We start from the raw sequence: 18,688 nt of genomic DNA, 5'->3' as shown, positions 1-18,688 counted from the left end.
TTTTTATTTCAAACGATTTCTCAGCTTACAATCACGATGTAAAATACCCTGGTGATCACGTTTTTCTATGTGTTAGTGCGGTTGTCATTTTATTTTGGAATAACAGAGAGACGTGTAGAAAAAAAAACATAAACAAATGACGTTCCGGGAGTTGCTTTTATGAAAATATTTAGAGTTGGTTCTGTTTGCGAAAATATTGACAGTCGCCAGGCTGCGCGACAACTGCTCCAGTTGTCGCGCAGCCTGGCGACTCCAACTTAGAAGTGAAATCCCGATCAGAAATGGTCGTTTGTTTATGTTTACATGCTTGAATTCCGGCGCGCCATATACTGAGAAAATTACCAACACAACTAAAACTGTCTTATCACGCCACCAGTGTATTTTACGTCGTGGCTTTACACATGAAATCTGCCTACGTGCTTCACACATAAGGCGTAAGTGCTGTACACTTAAAAGTTATCGAGATTTCAATTAAATATTATAAATTAACATATAAATGTTACACGATGCAGATGAATATAATGTGGTGGGCTTTTTACAATAAGTATGTAATTTTTCACGTAAATCCATAGGGAGATTTTGGCTCAGTGTGAGATGAAAAAAAAATTCTTTGCGACTCGTCATGGTTCAAATTAATGTTCTTTTTTTTTCAAACAAATCTTCGTTTTCGAACATCGTATTGCTATGTTTTGCTTTGACAGCATAACAAAGAAAGCTTCTTCCATCAAACAGCTGCAAGGTCCTCTCCCTCTCTTAACATAGTCTCACCTGCTTTCCGCACCTTCGCAGTTTGTCAACACATTCACTTTAGACGTCGCTCAGATGGAAGTAAATAAACTTGCATCGTTTTAATCTGTTAAAATATTTTTTGTGTGTCAAATTCTGTGTATCAAATTTTAATCTAATATGGACTGGACGTTACTACCGTTGGATCCATTAGAGACTATATTTAGCCAACTAGAGTTTAAAGATCACATCGCCTGTTCGTTGGTTTGCCGCAGATGGAACGAGGCCATCTTTACCTGTCCAACATTGGCTCGGAGTATTGTGTTCAGCATCGGACCAACATGTACCAGTGAACTTCGAAGTGTCGTTCGAGCAAGCAATCGGAACTATCGACAGATAACAATTGTACTCAATCGTAGCTCAAATGCAAAGTTATTTGAACTCATTGAAGAAATCGCTGTACGTTGGAATGTGAAGGTTGTATCATTGGTGGGAGATCCACCGACCGTGCTGAATTGTATAAGATCAAATGCAGATTTATTCAACTCGATTACAGAGCTGAATCTGGAATTCACTATGGATTATGCATGGCCTGTGATTCCAAATCAGGAAATTCACTTCAGGAATCTGAAAAAAATGAACTATCTTCAGGTCTATATAGGTACCAGTAATATAGAAATGTTATTTCGATTGGTAGTTCCAAATCTAGAGGAAGTAACCATAGCACTCGATTCATTAGCTAACGAAGAAGCTATGTACTGGGCAGATCCGCTAATTGAACTGTTAGGGTGCGACAATTTGAAATCATTGGAAGTAGATTTGAACTGCACAATGTGGGAGAACTTTTTCGCTATCGAACGACCTACACTGGAACGATTGGTGATACGTCGAGCTAGTGACGAATTCCAGGAACGCGACTGGAATTTGCTTTTCCGGAATATGCCGAACCTGCGTCACGTCGAGTTTGTATTTTCAACCGATATCATGCTCACCAGTTTAACCAGAAATTGCAAGAAAGTGGACCGACTGATATTGAATGGTTTCTGTCTGCACGATGGATCATTTGCCAACAACATGAGTCAACTGTCACTGAAACAAGTCCACATGGATGGCTGGTTGAATGGGGCACTCTTTTCCTACAATTCGCCGCTTGATCTTATCCATTTGCAAACACTTACCTGGAAGTATGTAGAATTAGCACCTGTGCAAGGCAGTTTCACACTGGTAACACCGGAGCTTCGACGATTGACACTGCGCGGTTGTGATTACAAGAGATTATTCCTGGATGTTGGCAATTGCCTTGAATTCATTGATATGGATTACTACGAGGAACAGGTTTTGACACCCAATTTTTTCGTTTCCCTAGAAAATCTACAGCACCTCATCTTACACATCAATAGTAGCTCTTCGAAGCTTGTTCGCAATATGTGCCACCTGCCTAATCTGAAACAACTGGAATTAGTATGTTCCACTGAACGGCATGGTTACGACTGTAACGCCCTGTTCAGCAGTGTCTGTGCCCACTGCCCAGAACTGGAAGAACTCTGTATACGCAACGAACATGAGAATTATCTCAGTATAGGTTATAGATACTTCGTACAGATTCTTAAACTGTTCAAATTGCGGATCTTAACCTTGCAGTACGTCACCCTGTACAATGTTTTGGGAGAGATTCCGATGGAACATTTGGTTCGACTGAATGTTTGGGGTTGCATAGTTATTGCGGACAGCCCGATTAAAAAATTTCCCATCGGTACTCATGACTCGAGCGTCCAGGCTGCGGATTGTAGTTTCACTTGGCAAGATAAAGGAAAATGGTAGGACGCCGATCCCCCAAATGTACCAAACGTGCCCACATGTGGATTTTATTTTATGAACCGTAGATATAAGTACGTGTAGAAGTGTATATGTTGTAATTAAGTGATTAGATTAGTGTTTTTGTTTTGTGTATGTGTTTAGTACGAGAGTACTATAATTTTAGCGAACATCACAATATCGTAGTTTATGACTATCTGTTTAAAAGCATACACATTATTTTTGAATCCTTTTTATTTACTCATGATCATTTTATCAGTATTTAGTTTTATTGAATACGTTGCATGTGATTTTTAATAAACAATTTTATCAAACCCAATGACTTGAATCTGATCGTTCGAATGAACAAAAACATCACATAATCCTCCTCAATATTTTTTTCTCGGGTCTATTATGAAGTATCAACCTTCAAGGCAAACCTTGCCTGAGGTAGGTAATACTCACAAGTTTTATTGAAATGCATGGCAAATTTTAATATTGATTGGCACATTGTCGCAAAGCTAATTTACCGGTGATTTGCAACATTTTTATCGTTCATTCAATAGTACAAATAGATATCAGCAATAAAAGTACACTCGGAGTAGAAGAAAATCGATTTCAAAGTGATTACTACTACGTTTTTTAGTGTAAACTACGATTAAACATGGAAAATATTCAGAAATGTGTGAAAGTGGGTAAGGTTAGGTTTTTTCGGATCAACATTTTTTTAAACAGAAACCAGTGTAATGTTGATTTCTCGAGTAGTAGAATGTATAGCAATCGAGTACTATTTATTTTGGATACTTGATTTGTTATTCACCCTCATTCTTGTTTACGTCCATATCCGCAATACGACGAACGGGTACTTTCGAACGAATACGAATAAGTCATTCTTGTTTTCACTCGAATGAATTCGAACGCGACTCATTTGCCACAAAATATTCAAATATCAGTAAACTTTTTAAAATAAATGCTAAGCCTTGATGTAATCAGTCCAATTCATGTGATTAACCATATGCGAAACGCTAGAATGTGTGCCATTTTAGTTTCAAACGAAACGTGTATTCGAACATCATTCGTACGAACGAAATGTCCCATTCCCGTTTACGGACGAATAGACGAAATGCCGTGGTTTCGATTCGTCAGTTTAATGTTGCGAATCAACCGTTCGAACACATTGAAAAAAGTTTAACCGATCTCTAACAAAATTATTTTCGAATCTAAAGGTGATTTTTAATCAAATCATAAATTTGTGTTTTGCATAAATCATTTAGAAAGCAAAGCAGTATAGTAAAATGCTGTTTTTTTTCTGGAGAGCCTTTGGATATATGCGAGGTTCAAAGTTTTTACGTATCAATTTTGCATCTATTAAGTACTTTATGGAAAATACGCCATGGGTAAACATGCTTTATTTTATATTAAATGCATGATTTTACCAATGAAATAAATATGTAGCCTATCGAAAACATGGCAAAATTGCAAGAAAAATGCAACATATTTTTCGCAGATACTACTGATCGGACTGCTATTTCAAATGCTTTTTTTTACTTTGCACGAAGTTTAATTTGAAAATTTCATTTACCGACTTGAATAAAATTGGTCCTGAGTACGATATTAATTTATTATGTAGCATTCGTCACTTCCTTGATGCTTGGAATCTTCCTTAAAAAACTACCTGCGCTACCGATCCTTCTTTTGCACAGGAATCGCGTACGTACACGTTCGAGTGAAAACAAGAATGGCTTGTTCGCATTCGTTCGAAAGCATGTGTTCGTCGTATGGTCGATACGAACGTAAGCAAACATGATGATACAAAATCAGTGAAAAAAACAAGTCAAATAACAAATGATATCAAAGATTTTTATTTACAACTCAAATCTGTACCAGAACTGATAGTTTAAAGTTGGATGGGCGTTGTTTTTATGCATGTACGATGTTTAAAAGTGTGATTGATTCGAACGTAAACGGGAATACGAATTTGCTATACTTTCGAACGTATCGCATACGGCCGTAAACAAGAATGAGGGTGATTTTCAGGCATTTGAAAAATGGTATCAAACCAAGTTTAATGCTCTATTTTGAATAAACGGTAGATTTCGCACAATGAACTAAGATCAACATTACCACCTCAGAGTAAAAACCTTTTTCTTCAACTTCTACTATGATTTTTCAAATGAATTTGCCCGTTTTCAAAAGAAATCGTTGAAAAGGTGGAGTAATTAGATTTCCTACCGATTTGACAGCTCTTGCTGAAAGTATCATCTCTAAACAAGCAGCCCATCTACATTTCAGTTTTGCGACAAGTTCAACAGATTTTAAAAAAAAATCTCAGTGTCTGGAAAAATCACTTCCGAGAGAACCTCGAAGTTCCCAAGTAATTCTGTCAGTGAGACTTGATAACGAATTTTGGACACCGCAGTGATACGAATCAAGATTTTTTTTATTATGTTCTCATCAATAAAAAATCTCTGCTGAATAAATTCGAAAATAAAGACTGCGATAATTTCGATGCACTCATATTTTTTTCTACGTTCCAAATTGCGGATCTTACACGATCATTAAAAGTGTCATAATAATATCATTTTAATGAACGTGTATGGTGCAATAATGACGAGTTTTCTATAGCGGCCCTTACACGAGACAATATTATTGTCAATACAAGGAGTATTGACAATACTTTTGATCGTGTAATGGAAACTTCATCGGATTGACGAAAATATTGTCAAAAAATCAAAACTGCTCATCAATCCGACAATACTTTCTCTCAAGAGAAACTGTTAAATATGTGCAATGACCTCTTCTCTCAATATTTGAATATTCATTTGCAATATTTGAAACGCCAAACGCTTGAATTTTTCGAAAAATTCGGACTGAAGATTGACTATAATATTGTCCCGTGTAAGGGCCGCTTATGCAAATTTGAAATATCATTACTTGGTCATCATTAGCGGCCCTTATACGAGCATTATTTTTGTCATTTTTAATGATGACTAAGTAATGATGTATTTCAAATTTGATAAAAATGTCGTCATTACATTAATGCTCATCAATCCGACAATACTTTCTCTCAAGAGAAACTGTTAAATATGTGCAATGACCTCTTCTCTCAATATTTGATTATTCATTTGCAATATTTGAAACGCCAAACGCTTGAATTTTTCGAAAAATTCGGACTGAAGATTGACTATAATATTGTCCCGTGTAAGGGCCGCTTATGCAAATTTGAAATATCATTACTTGTGTTAGCACGGATGAACCGCCAGCGCATTGGCCCTTTACTAATGATCGTATAGGCGACGACGTTAGCCGCTGTCAGCTAGGGAGAATGGCGGATGATAATAAAAAGAACCAGTAACACCACCTGAGGAAGAAGCAGTTATTCAAGCCAGAAAGGTGATGCTAAATTAATAATTTTTCTCATATTACTTGAATACTATCTACAATTAGTAGTTTTAAGAAGTACAATTTGTTGTTTCAACGCTATACTGTTGCAGTTTCTAAGCGATACTATCGCTGCATCTATGCGTGTAAGTTATTTGGAATTGAATTTAACGCGTTAAATTATGAACAACAAACTATTCTAAATAGGTGCAAAGACCACGAATTAAACTAATAGCAGTTGTAATTATTCGCTTCAAACGTTCCATGAATTGAAATTTCCGACATTGATTTAAAATTTGGAAGAACACTAAATTGTAAGTTGCTATCATACTTCATCATAACCTTATACTAATAGAAACCATTCCAGCTTGAGCTGACTGAATAAAGATATTGTCTGCTGTGAGAAAGTGTTTGAATTATTATTTCCAACAAACTCAAGAATTTATGGCTACTTCGATGATAAATGAGATGGAAAATGCAGACAGCAGCTGTGCCGTTTGTGGACGTCCTGACTGGGCAGAAAAAATGGTACAATGTGATAGATGCGATTGTTGGTACCATTTCACCTGCGCGGGTGTCACCGATTCGATCGAAAATCGCGATTGGACTTGTACAGCATGTCTACCGCTTGACGTGAGCAATGGACCAGAAAGCGCATACTCAAGACGTTCCTCAAATGCTGCGTTTGAACTACAAAAATTGAAGGAAGAGCATGAGATTACTAGGAAACGATTTCTGCAAGAAAAGGCTTTGGAGAAAAAGCGAATCGCTGAAGAAGAGGCAGCAGATAGGAAAAAACTCGAGAAAGAGGAAATTATGGAGAGAACTTTCTTGAAAGAGAGATATGAACTTAGGAAGTCTCTGTTCGATGCAAAAAGTGCTAGCGGAAGCGTAGTCAGCCGCAAGAGTAGCGGTCGAAAAAGCGTTGAAAAGGTGAATCGATGGTTGAAAACCGGTGGAGAAGCTGCTCTCAATAGTACAGCTGAAGCTGAAAATAAGGAGGTTTCGAAACCGAATGCATCCAATGAAACTGAATCGCCAAACAACACGACAGCCAGCTCTCAAAATGATAACCCCGCATCTGTGTATCAACAATCTGAACCAACCTATAGTAGTTCACTTCCCCGGCCACCATCACCGTTTGAATACGATCCATCTAAAGCCAGCGTACAATACAAATCTCATCGTCGTGGCGCTAGGATTAAAAACGTGTTACCACCATTACCGCTTGAGTACGATCCATCGGAAGCCAGCAAACAATACGAATCTCGTTACCGTGACGCTAGGAGTAAAAACGTGTCGCCACCAGTGTTACAAAAATCTAGCCGCAGAAATAATGTATCAAATTTGTCAGGTTTTAAAGATGTGACACATACTGGTCTATCGCCGGCGCAGATTGCAGCTCGCCGTGTTATGACGAACGGGCTCCCTGAGTTCAGTGGGAATCCAGAAGACTGGCCTGTATTTATCAGCCAATTCAATATAACGACTGAATGTTGTGGGTTCACTAATGCAGAAAATCTCATCCGATTGCAGCAATGCTTAAAAGGAATGGCTCGTGACTCCGTGCGCAGTCGATTACTTCTGCCAAGCTCAGTACCACAAGTAATAGAAACACTGAAAATGCTCTATGGCCGTCCTGCGTTATTAATCAATTCTATTATACAGCGAGTGCGCAATGCACCTGCTCCAAAGATGGAGAAATTACAAACGATCATAGAATTCGGTATGGAACTGCAAAGTCTATGTGATCACATTATCGCAGCGGAACAAGAAGCGCAACTAACGAACCCGTCTCTCCTTCAGGAACTGGAGGATAAACTTCCCACGCACTTGAAACTCCAGTGGGCCGTTCATAAGCAATCGTTGGAAACAGTCACCCTGAAAAGCTTTACCGATTTTATGTCACACCTTGTTCTGGCAGCGAGTCAAATAACATCACTATCTGATCGCAAGGTCGAACGCAATCGGGTAGAAAGAGATCACAAAACGAAGCAACAAAACAGTAACTTTCTTAATACCCACTCCGAGGTCGAAGATCAGATACCAGAGAATACTCAACATGAAACTTTTGACCGCAAATGCCTGATATGTGGCGAAGTCAATCACCGCGTAAAAGACTGTGAACATTTCGCAAGGATGACTGTTGATGAGAGGTGGCGCAAAGTTGGTAGTCTCAAGATATGCCGTACATGCCTTAATCAACATGGAAGACGGCGTTGTAGAATCACGATTCAGTGTGGCATTGACGGATGCCAATACAAACATAATCGACTGCTACACAACAAAGTCGAAGATACGGTAGCCTCAGATAGTCTCAATCACCGAGATCAGACACCGAAAGCTTTCTTTCGAATCATGCCAGTAACAGTATGTGGTAAAAAAGGATCTATCGATACATTTGCCTTTTTGGACGATGGCTCATCTTTAACACTTGTTGAGCAGTCGCTAGCGGAACAACTAGGAGAAAGCGGACCTAAAGGTGAACTTGTTTTGAAATGGACTGGCAACGTAACGCGGCGCGAGCCAGCATCGCATGAAATCGGATTCGTTATTTCGGGTCAAGCTAAAGAACAATATCAAGTGAATCGAGCTAGAACGGTGACCGAATTGAACCTCCCCATACAATCACTTGACATACATGAGTTGTCAAAAGCGTACCCACATTTAAGGGGACTTCCGATCCAAAACTACGAAAATGCACAGCCTCGCATTCTTTTAGGCCTGGATCAGTTAAAGTTATCCTTGCCATTGAAACATAGAGAAGGACGAGAAGGAGACCCAGTGGCTGCCAAAACTCGTTTAGGCTGGTGCGTGTTCGGTGGAAAGGGAGAAAAGGTGTTAACCGGAGTATCTTGCCACATATTGGAAGTGGCTGAAAAATCTCTACACGATATGGTGAAAATGTACTTTGGACAAGAGGACGCAGGAATCAAATCGTTAATGGCACTTGAATCTAACGAGGAAAAGAGAGCGCGGCAAATTTTGGAGAGTTCCACAAAACGTATTCAAGGACAATACGAAACTGGTCTTCTATGGCGATTCGACTATTTTGAGCTTCCAGAAAGCTACCATATGGCATTACATCGACTAGAATGTCTGGAGAGAAGAATGGAAAAAAATCCACACTTGAAAGAAAACATTCACAGGCAGATAAGTGAGTATCAGACCAAAGGTTATGCTCATCGGGCCAATCAGGACGAAATTGCCGATGCCGATCCGCGGAGGGTATGGTACCTTCCTCTAGGAACGGTCACAAATATACGGAAACCCGGAAAGGTTCGATTGATATGGGACGCTGCAGCGAGCGTAGATGGCATATCATTAAATTCAATGCTTTTAAAAGGTCCAGATCAGCTTTGCTCTCTGCCTGGTGCCCTGTTCCGTTTTCGACAACGCCCAGTCGCCATTAGCGGAGACATCCGCGAGATGTTTCACCAGATTCGTATTCGCGCTGAAGATCGTAATGCTCAACGATTCTTATGGCGTCATAATCCAAAATGTGATCCAGAGGTGTACATCATGGACGTCGCAACTTTCGGGTCGACATGCTCACCGTGTTCCGCGCATTATGTAAAAAACAAGAATGCTACGGATTTCGCTCACCGATGGCCGAGAGCTGCAGAAGCGATCATCAAGGGTCATTATGTAGATGACTACTTGGACAGTTTCAACTCTATTGAGGAGGCCAAACGCGTTACTATGGAAGTTACGTCGATACATCAGAAAGGTGGGTTCGAAATTCGCAATTGGTTGAGCAATGTACCCGACTTAGTTCGCTCCCTCGGTGAATCGCCTATAGCAGTCGTAAAAGGCCTAGATATTGACAAAAGTGATATCAAGGAACGGGTGTTAGGTATGCTGTGGATGACTGGGGAAGACGTTCTTGGATTTTCCACACAAATGCGAGAGGATATATCACTAATCATTCAAAAGAATGTTAGACCAACGAAACGTCAAGTGTTGAGATACACTATGAGTCTGTTTGACCCGCTAGGGCTTCTGGCGCTATTTTCCGTTCATGGCAAAATTTTGATACAACAGATATGGCGCTCCGGGATAGATTGGGATGATAAAATCGAAGACGAACAATACGAGCTCTGGCAAAAATGGACCTCTCTTCTTCCAATATTAGCTGACATCCGAATACCTCGATGGTATATGCACAATGACGTAACAGCGAGTGCATTATCTACACAACTCCACATATTTGTAGACGCCAGCGAAGAAGCCAGCAGCTGTGTGGCTTACCTGCGATTTGTTTTATCAGAAGACGTCAACTCATGCGCCATTGTTGCAGCCAAAACGAAAGTGGCTCCGCTCAAACCTTTGTCGATTCCTCGCTTGGAACTTCAGGCAGCTGTCCTAGGATCCCGATTATCTCAATTTATTGAGGAGAACCACTCGATAAGCATCGATAAAAAAGTATTTTGGTCAGACTCTAGTACCGTTTTAGCGTGGATTAGATCCGATAGCAAGCGATACACTCAGTTCGTGTCATGTCGAATAGGAGAGATTCTTACTATCACCGAGATAGATGAATGGAGGTGGGTGCCCACCAAATTGAACATCGCAGATAGAGCCACGAAATGGGGCAAAGGTCCCGATCACTGTTCGAGACAATGGTTCGCAGGGCCCGAGTTTCTGTATTTGCCAGAACATCAATGGCCAGAACAGCCAAATGTAAGAGGTTTTCATACAGAAGAGGAACATAAATCGTGCCATGTACACTTGATTGAGCACACTGAGCCTGTTATACAACTTAACCATTTTTCTCAATGGAAGCGTTTGCTGAGGACTGTAGCTTATATGAACCGTTTTGTCCTTAACACAAGAACAACCAGAAACTCGCGTCTTACTGGATGTCTCACGCATGATGAAATAATATCAGCTGAAAATATCATCTGGCGAATTTGCCAACGGCAAAGCTATCCAGTCGAGTATGCCATGTTAACAGCGAGTAATGGAAAGACTACCCTAAACAAAACCAGCAGACTGTATGGTCAATGTCCTTTCTTAGATAAAAATGGAGTTCTAAGACGATATGGACGAATCCCAAATGACATGAAAATTGATATGGATTTGAAATTTCCCATACTTCTTCCTAAATATCACACTGTTACACAGTTGCTGCTAAATGATTATCACCGGAAATATCACCATGCTAATAATGAAACCGTGGTGAATGAGATAAGACAAAAATTTTATATACCTCACCTTCGAACAATGGTTAGGAAAATTGCCAGAGAATGCCAAATGTGCAAAATAAGAAAATGCCAACCATTAAACCCAATAATGGCACCGTTACCCGCAGCGCGATTAACTGCATTTATTAGACCATTTTCTTATATTGGTTTGGATTTCTTCGGGCCAATGCTTGTAAAAATAGGGCGTAGCAATGTAAAGAGGTGGGTTGCACTATTCACGTGCCTTACTATTAGGGCAGTCCATCTAGAAGTTGCTCACACCTTAAGTACAGAGAGTTGTATATCTTGTTTTTCGAAGATTCGTTGCGCGACGTGGAGCACCTCTTGAGGTATACTCCGACAATGGAACTAATTTCATCGGCGCTGAGAGAATACTACAGAAGCAAATCAATAGTGGATTAGCGGAGACATTTACCAATGGGAATACTAAATGGATTTTCAACCCCCCTGCAGCTCCCCACATGGGTGGAGTATGGGAACGAATGGTTCGTTCCATCAAATCAGCAATGATTGGTATAGAGAGTTCAAGAAGGCTTAACGACGAAGCCTTTCTAACATTATTAGCGGAAGCTGAGGGAATTGTTAATTGTCGACCGCTAACTTACATTCCTTTGGAAACACCAGAGCAGGAGGCCTTAACTCCCAACCATTTTTTACTGGGAAGTTCTAGTGGAATAAAACAGCCCGTTGCACAACCAACCGACTCGAGAAATGCACTACGATCTAGCTGGAACCAGATCCGTCATCAAGCTGATTTGTTCTGGAATCGATGGCTTCGCGAATACCTTCCAACTATATGTAGGCGAACTAAATGGTTTGAAGAGACACGACCGATCGAAGTCGGAGAATTAGTTTATATTGTGGACGGAGCAAAACGAAACTGTTGGATCCGCGGCAGAGTTATTGAAACAAGGCGAGGCAAGGATGGAATAGTTCGAAAGGCACTCGTTCAAACCTCCAGTGGAATACTGATACGACCGGCTTGCAAGCTGGCGATTCTAGACGTTCAGCAAAATGGTAAAACTGTGTCTGATACGCAGTGTTACGGGCGCGGGGATGTTAGCACGGATGAACCGCCAGCGCATTGGCCCTTTACTAATGATCGTATAGGCGACGACGTTAGCCGCTGTCAGCTAGGGAGAATGGCGGATGATAATAAAAAGAACCAGTAACACCACCTGAGGAAGAAGCAGTTATTCAAGCCAGAAAGGTGATGCTAAATTAATAATTTTTCTCATATTACTTGAATACTATCTACAATTAGTAGTTTTAAGAAGTACAATTTGTTGTTTCAACGCTATACTGTTGCAGTTTCTAAGCGATACTATCGCTGCATCTATGCGTGTAAGTTATTTGGAATTGAATTTAACGCGTTAAATTATGAACAACAAACTATTCTAAATAGGTGCAAAGACCACGAATTAAACTAATAGCAGTTGTAATTATTCGCTTCAAACGTTCCATGAATTGAAATTTCCGACATTGATTTAAAATTTGGAAGAACACTAAATTGTAAGTTGCTATCATACTTCATCATAACCTTATACTAATAGAAACCATTCCAGCTTGAGCTGACTGAATAAAGATATTGTCTGCTGTGAGAAAGTGTTTGAATTATTATTTCCAACAACTTGGTCATCATTAGCGGCCCTTATACGAGCATTATTTTTGTCATTTTTAATGATGACTAAGTAATGATGTATTTCAAATTTAATAAAAATGTCGTCATTACATTAATGATCGCGTACGGTCCGCTATTAAAATTGACAAAAATATTTCTCGTGTAAGCCATTTTTAATGAAAATATTTCTCGTGTAAGCCATTTAATTAATGGTAATATTGATGAATTCACCATATAAATTTGTAATGTCATTAATTAGTAATCATTAAAAATGACATCTATTAGTACTATTGAATAAAAAAAATCGTTGCAAATCACTACTGCCGATATGAAAATTTTCGGAAGAATCCTCCTTTTCTTGGTTACATTTTTCATTGGCAGATGTCGCTACCGGTAATTCAGCTTTGCGACAATGTGCAAAAAGTGCGTTAGAAATTCGAGTAATTTGCGAAAAGGAAAGAAAATTTTTTCGTGCTGATATGGTTGCGAGTCGGTAGTCAAAAATAGTAAAGTCCATGTGACTATTAACGAAACCGCTGGATGTATGGTCATTATTTATTGTTTTTATTCAGGCCTATTTGCGTACAAGCTTTACGTGGCCAAATTAGGCGATTTTTTAAATAATGTATTTTTTGAAGTGGATCTCGTTGTCACTCTTTTTCTAGGAGGAGAGGAGCTTCCATTACCCTCCTGCGTGGGTTGAGGGGCACTTTGTTCGTGACTCGTCTCGTCATCTATTGCCGCATCTGTGGTTTTGTTGTTGATTTCCGTCTTTTTTTCGTTTTCCTTGATGTTCGCAGTCTTGAGCTCGTTGCTAGTTACTGTAGATGCGCCTTGTTGTACATTGGTTGCAGTTGCTGGTTGGTTTGATGGTGAAACAGGAGTACTGCGCTCACTAGTTTCCATTGTTGAACGGTTGATCTTGTCTTTGGTTGAAGATGTCCTTTTCGCAGTTTCGGTGGAAGGTTTACCGTAGTGTGCAGGTTGTTTACAAAACTGGCATCCAACCAGCTGATTTTCATAGGTAATCGTTTTACACGCATGTGTCCCACCTTGACCACAAATTATGTAAGATGGAATTGCCTTACGTAGATGCATACGTACCACTCGCACGCCATTCCGGATACCGGGGAAAAAAATTCCGCCATACTTCCCTTTCGATGGAAAGGATTGCACCGTACCGCGACATATTCTCCCGAACGTACTGATCGGTGACCTGCGGGGGGAGGTCATGCACGCGTACTTCTATGGCATTGTCCACCATGTGCACAGGGATTTTGTATTCAATGTTATCACACTCAACACTGTGCACCTCGTTGTTAACCGAAGCGAATGCAATTGCATCGCTTTCACGTTTAAACATAATGTACACACAGTTAGACGCCTTGTTGAATTGAATCTCAGTTACTTTATTAGCGTCTAGATGCATTCGTTCTTTAAGTAAGATTTCAATTTCTATACAAATTAAATTTGGTCTTGTATGCCAAGATTCCCGCTTTGTTAAATCGTATTTGACCATTCCGTACACTCTATTGATCACTGCTCTGTATTGTCTTTGTTTCTACCGTAAATGATTTTCGACTGCGTCGTGTGAGATGCGAGCACGAACTGGATGTATGGTCATTGTAACCTTTCCAATCAAACAAAGAAAGAAGAAGAATAAGAAGGCAACTGAAAGTTAATTAAGTGACTAAGATAAGGCAACTGGAAGTTAGTTAAGTAACTATTCATAATTACCGTATAAATTGTATATTTATTTACAAAACCATGTTATAACAACTTACGTATAACTGATCGTCCGGTAAAAATTAGCATATTTTTGTAAAATAAATAGGGTTATATGCATTACAGACGGCTACAATATATGTTAAATTAAATAAGTCGTTGCCAACATTACGGATAATATGTCGTCACTCTTCTTACAGGCACTCTAACGCAGCAAGTTTTCATAATTCTTTTGCAGACAGAATACTTTTTACAATCCGGGATGCTCCAGTGCAATGTGTCTATCCAACGATTTTTTACAGGCATACGCTACATCGGAACATCGTTTACACTGGAATACTTTGGCCTGCGTGTGCGTTCTGTGATGCTGTTTGAGATGGCTAGATGTTCGAAATTTTTTACTGCACAGGTTGCATTGGAACGGTTTCTCTCCCGTGTGAACTCGCATGTGCTGTTTCATAAGCTGCTTGAATCGAAAACTCTTTCCACAGATGTTACAGCCGAATCGTTTCCCCTCGTGCATTGCCATATGCTTACGAAGATACATAAGCTGTTGGAATGCTTGCCGGCAGATATCGCAACGGTAAGTTTCATTCAAATGCAATTTTTTGTGTACTCGCAGAACATCCCGACTAACGAATTCTTTCTCGCACACTTCACATCGATGGCGAATTTTTTTATGGACCTGTCTTACATGATCCGCTAGACTACGCTTGAATGAATAGGCTTTGTCGCATTGCTCACATCGAAAGGGACGTCCCTCCGGAGCAGAGTGCCGTAGCATATGATGTTTCATCTTCGTCTTGACTAACTTGCCACAAACGGCGCATTGCTCTTCATTATTTTGTTGATTTTTCACATGTCGCTTCCGATTTTTATTGCTACTGGGCACTTGCGATTGATTTGCTAGCTTTTGTTCATCAATGTTTTCTTTAATGATATCGGAAGCTTCGGAATCCTGTTGCATGCTTTCTGATAAAGTTTCGAGATCTGTAAATTGGCATTCTTGAGTTAGATCGTCAGGATCATTGGAATCGTTGTTATCACACGATTCAATGATGGTAAAATTTTCCATTTTCGTATTTCCAGGAATTACATTGAGATATTCAACTTCATAAACAGTCTCGACTGCAGATAATGAACTCTCTTGATAAAAGTTTCTATCAATTGTTTCATCCTGGAGACTATCGTTCGAAAAATTTTCTTTCATACATACATTTAAATCCAACTGATCCCGAACTTTAAGTAGTAGACTTGTCGTTACTGAGTAAATTTCTATAAATCGATGCCATCGAACTAAGTTGTCCACACATTTCTCACATATGTGATTCGGCAGACCGGATTCCATTTCAGGATTGAACTGTAAAATGTATAAAATTTAATTTAAGCAGCAAGATCGCTAGAAAATTCTTACCTGGAGATAGTTTTTTCCAAGTAAAAATCCGATGTTCCGCTCCGTATTGAATTCTCGCACGTTTTTACAATCATCCATATATATATTATGCAGATTTTTCGTTTCGGCACAGATCCTACATAAGTTGTGGTAATTAACCTTGACATACTCGTATCGTCTATGCAAGGCATCAAAACTTTCTAAGTTCATTATGATCGGTTTGAGTGAGCAAACAAATATTGTTATTTGGTACTGCTCGGGCCGTGTATAAATTGTGTTTTGTTTGATAACCAGAGGTGCCAGGTAAAAATTTCTAGTATCTTCAGACAGGGTTGCAAAAGTTTGTGAATCCGAAAAAATGTCTGCGGGTATTCATTTCTCTACACGCTTAGAAAAAGTTACTTACTCTTACTCTTACTCTTACTCTTTCAGTCATAGACCTCTGCTGCCCGAATAAAAAATATTGTAGAAAAACAATACGAATTGCTGTTACAAAACCTTCCACAATTTTGCTTTGACCATTGAAAAATATTTTAATGTATTGTTATACACTATTCAATTAATTGTGAACATGCTTTTTACAATAGAATGTATAGGTTGTTAAGTATCGTAACAATTCAAATCATAAAATTTTCTCATACATGTTTTCTTGGAAAACAATCAAATGTACAATTAGCATATTGTTTGAAACACCACGTGCAAAGATAAATACTAAAGACGTGTACGTGCATATAAATATTTTTAAAAAATGTGGTTCGTTCCCGGTACCTTCTGAAATGACCGCACTCACCGCGTGGTGGAGCGCGAGATTAATTGCATTGTTATCATTTCAACCAAAGTGTGCCATAAAATCTCAATATATACAAATGAGCTACCGAATCGAAAGGGTTCTCACGGTTTGACATTTGCATTAGGAATGTATGATGGGAACTCAGAAGTGCAACCAATTTATCACCATTGGTGCCAGTTTCACGGAGGACCGTAGATGTGCGCCAAAAAAAAGATCGTGACTGTCATGTCTGGAAATTCGTTTGTGACCACGTGTACAATAAATTGTAGAATTGTCGAAACAATATTTTGAATGGTTGAAAATGACAACTATCTTGTCAAGATACCATAAAATGTATTGTAACCAATAGATTTAATTGTGAATCAATTGTTTATTATGTAAAATCAATGGTTTATTTTTTACGGGTGTATCCAGGAGGCATCTCCATTCAACTGGGTTCATGGTTGTTCGCCGCCAGCCTCGGTAGCTGCGAAGGGTCCGCAGGTCGTCCTCAATTTGATCGATCCATTTGCCTCTTCTTCTTATACCGGTCGGATCACCTTCCGTTCAAAAACATCTAGTGCGCGTTGATCCTCCGTAAGCATTTTCCAGGACTCGTGCCCGTAGAGGATAACCGGTCTAATCAGCGTTTTGTAGATAGTTAACTTTGTACGACGGCGAATTTTGCTCGATCGAAGCGTCCTGCGCAGTCCAAAGTAAGCACGATTTTCTGACAATAGTTACTCATATTTTTAGTATTAGTTACTAGAAACTCTGACATTTAAGAGTATTAAAAAAATTGAAATCTAGAAAAAAATAGTATGTTTTTAGGGTTTTCGTGCATATTAAAGGTTGTGGCACGATAATTCATAAGCACGTTAAAGAATTGAAAGAATATTTCCGGTCTGTCCATGATTTGAATACCAGCAGGAAATCAGACCAACCTTCTGTGTGCTCCGAAGGGGGCTCACTATACCATATCTCGATAAACATTAGAAAAGGTCGCAAGTGCAAATCATAGTTTTACTTTGTTAAATTTTCCTTTCAATTATTACGGCATATTACTGCATTTTCCAATAATTTCTTTACTACAGATCGAATGTCGATGGATTCAATTGTTATTCTATGTGAAGAATTAGAGAGAGGGATTGCCTATAGCACTGTAACAATCGAAAAAGAAAGTAAACAAAAAGAAATTCTCATGTGCATTTTGGACCTTTTCTCGTGTTTGTCTTCATTTGTGGTTCGACTTGACTAAAATATAACGTACTCATATTTAGTGCTCTATACACAGAAAATAAAAACTCAATAAATACTACACAGAAAAATAAATTGAGATATTACCACAGACTAACAGACATGACAGTATGAGTAAATTCTTATATAAAATAATTTTTCGTGATGCACTAGCTCCACCTATATTGTACTGCGCGAACTATTTACTATCTGTACACCCCTTGTGTTATGTAAAAGTTTTTTTACTAGTTGGTTTCCCCTCGTTTGTCAACACCGATCAGCTGCTTGCAGGGATGCCTGATTTCATCCAAATATTTGAAAATGAATCGTCACAATAAATTATTGGATTACGTTGAGAATATATTTAACTTTTTCGCGATGTTTGAAGGTAACCATTTATTTGACTCAACGTTGTTCATCTAGACTATTTTTTATTGTTTTGGAAGTTTTCACCCGAAATTAAGTGGCGGCAGACCAGAAGCAAGTAAATATTGTAACAAAACGGGTTCGATTTTGAATTGCGTTGGAGGATGAGAAGTAGGCACAATTATGTATATAGTTTTGGCAATATGTATTAAATCTGTATCCTGCATGAAATTCGCATGGACGTATACAAATCAATACATTACAGGTAATTCTGTATGAATGGCAACTCTGTTGGTAAATGAAAAAAATAAACACAGTCTAGATGACAGACAGGATGTTTTTGATAGGGTAACGTGGCGCCATCATGACACATGTGAGTACTGTCCCAAATAAAGGAATATTCGAAATGACCGTTAAAATGATTGAAGAATCTAATTTGAGTGTCCTGTCTGTTAGTCTGTGATATTACC

At 39.0% G+C, this 18,688-nt stretch overlaps 3 protein-coding genes across 4 annotated transcripts; 2 read left to right on the top strand and 1 right to left on the bottom strand.

Annotated features, from left to right (window-relative positions):
- Positions 1 to 767: 767 nt before the first annotated feature.
- Positions 768 to 2,964, top strand: LOC131438069 (uncharacterized). The gene has a single exon (XM_058607864.1). The coding sequence runs from the start codon at positions 907 to 909 to the stop codon at positions 2,545 to 2,547; it is 1,641 nt and encodes a 546-aa protein (XP_058463847.1). The 5' UTR covers positions 768 to 906; the 3' UTR covers positions 2,548 to 2,964.
- Positions 2,965 to 5,562: 2,598 nt separating this feature from the next.
- LOC131436045 (uncharacterized) lies at positions 5,563 to 11,436 on the top strand. 2 transcript variants are annotated; one of them, XM_058604487.1, is made up of 2 exons: positions 5,563 to 6,047; positions 6,109 to 11,436. In XM_058604487.1, the coding sequence occupies exon 2, from the start codon at positions 6,346 to 6,348 to the stop codon at positions 11,434 to 11,436; it is 5,091 nt and encodes a 1,696-aa protein (XP_058460470.1). In that variant the 5' UTR covers positions 5,563 to 6,047; positions 6,109 to 6,345. The 2 variants fall into 2 exon arrangements, with proteins under 2 accessions (XP_058460470.1, XP_058460468.1); XM_058604485.1 differs by having other exon boundaries at positions 5,563 to 6,215; positions 6,269 to 11,436.
- Positions 11,437 to 13,272: 1,836 nt separating this feature from the next.
- On the bottom strand, positions 13,273 to 15,652 carry LOC131438251 (zinc finger protein 83-like). Its single transcript, XM_058608124.1, has 2 exons — positions 14,514 to 15,652; positions 13,273 to 14,359 (listed from the first exon to the last, which is right to left on the bottom strand). Exon 1 carries the CDS (start codon positions 15,527 to 15,529, stop codon positions 14,705 to 14,707), a length of 825 nt encoding a protein of 274 aa, XP_058464107.1. The 5' UTR covers positions 15,530 to 15,652; the 3' UTR covers positions 13,273 to 14,359; positions 14,514 to 14,704.
- Positions 15,653 to 18,688: the final 3,036 nt, after the last annotated feature.

This window comes from Malaya genurostris, chromosome 3 (assembly GCF_030247185.1).
Source record: "Malaya genurostris strain Urasoe2022 chromosome 3, Malgen_1.1, whole genome shotgun sequence".
In the NCBI taxonomy this organism is placed as follows: domain Eukaryota; kingdom Metazoa; phylum Arthropoda; class Insecta; order Diptera; family Culicidae; genus Malaya; species Malaya genurostris.
The sequence above is the reverse complement of the archived record's forward strand: the minus strand, read 5'-3'. Positions and strand labels throughout refer to the sequence as shown.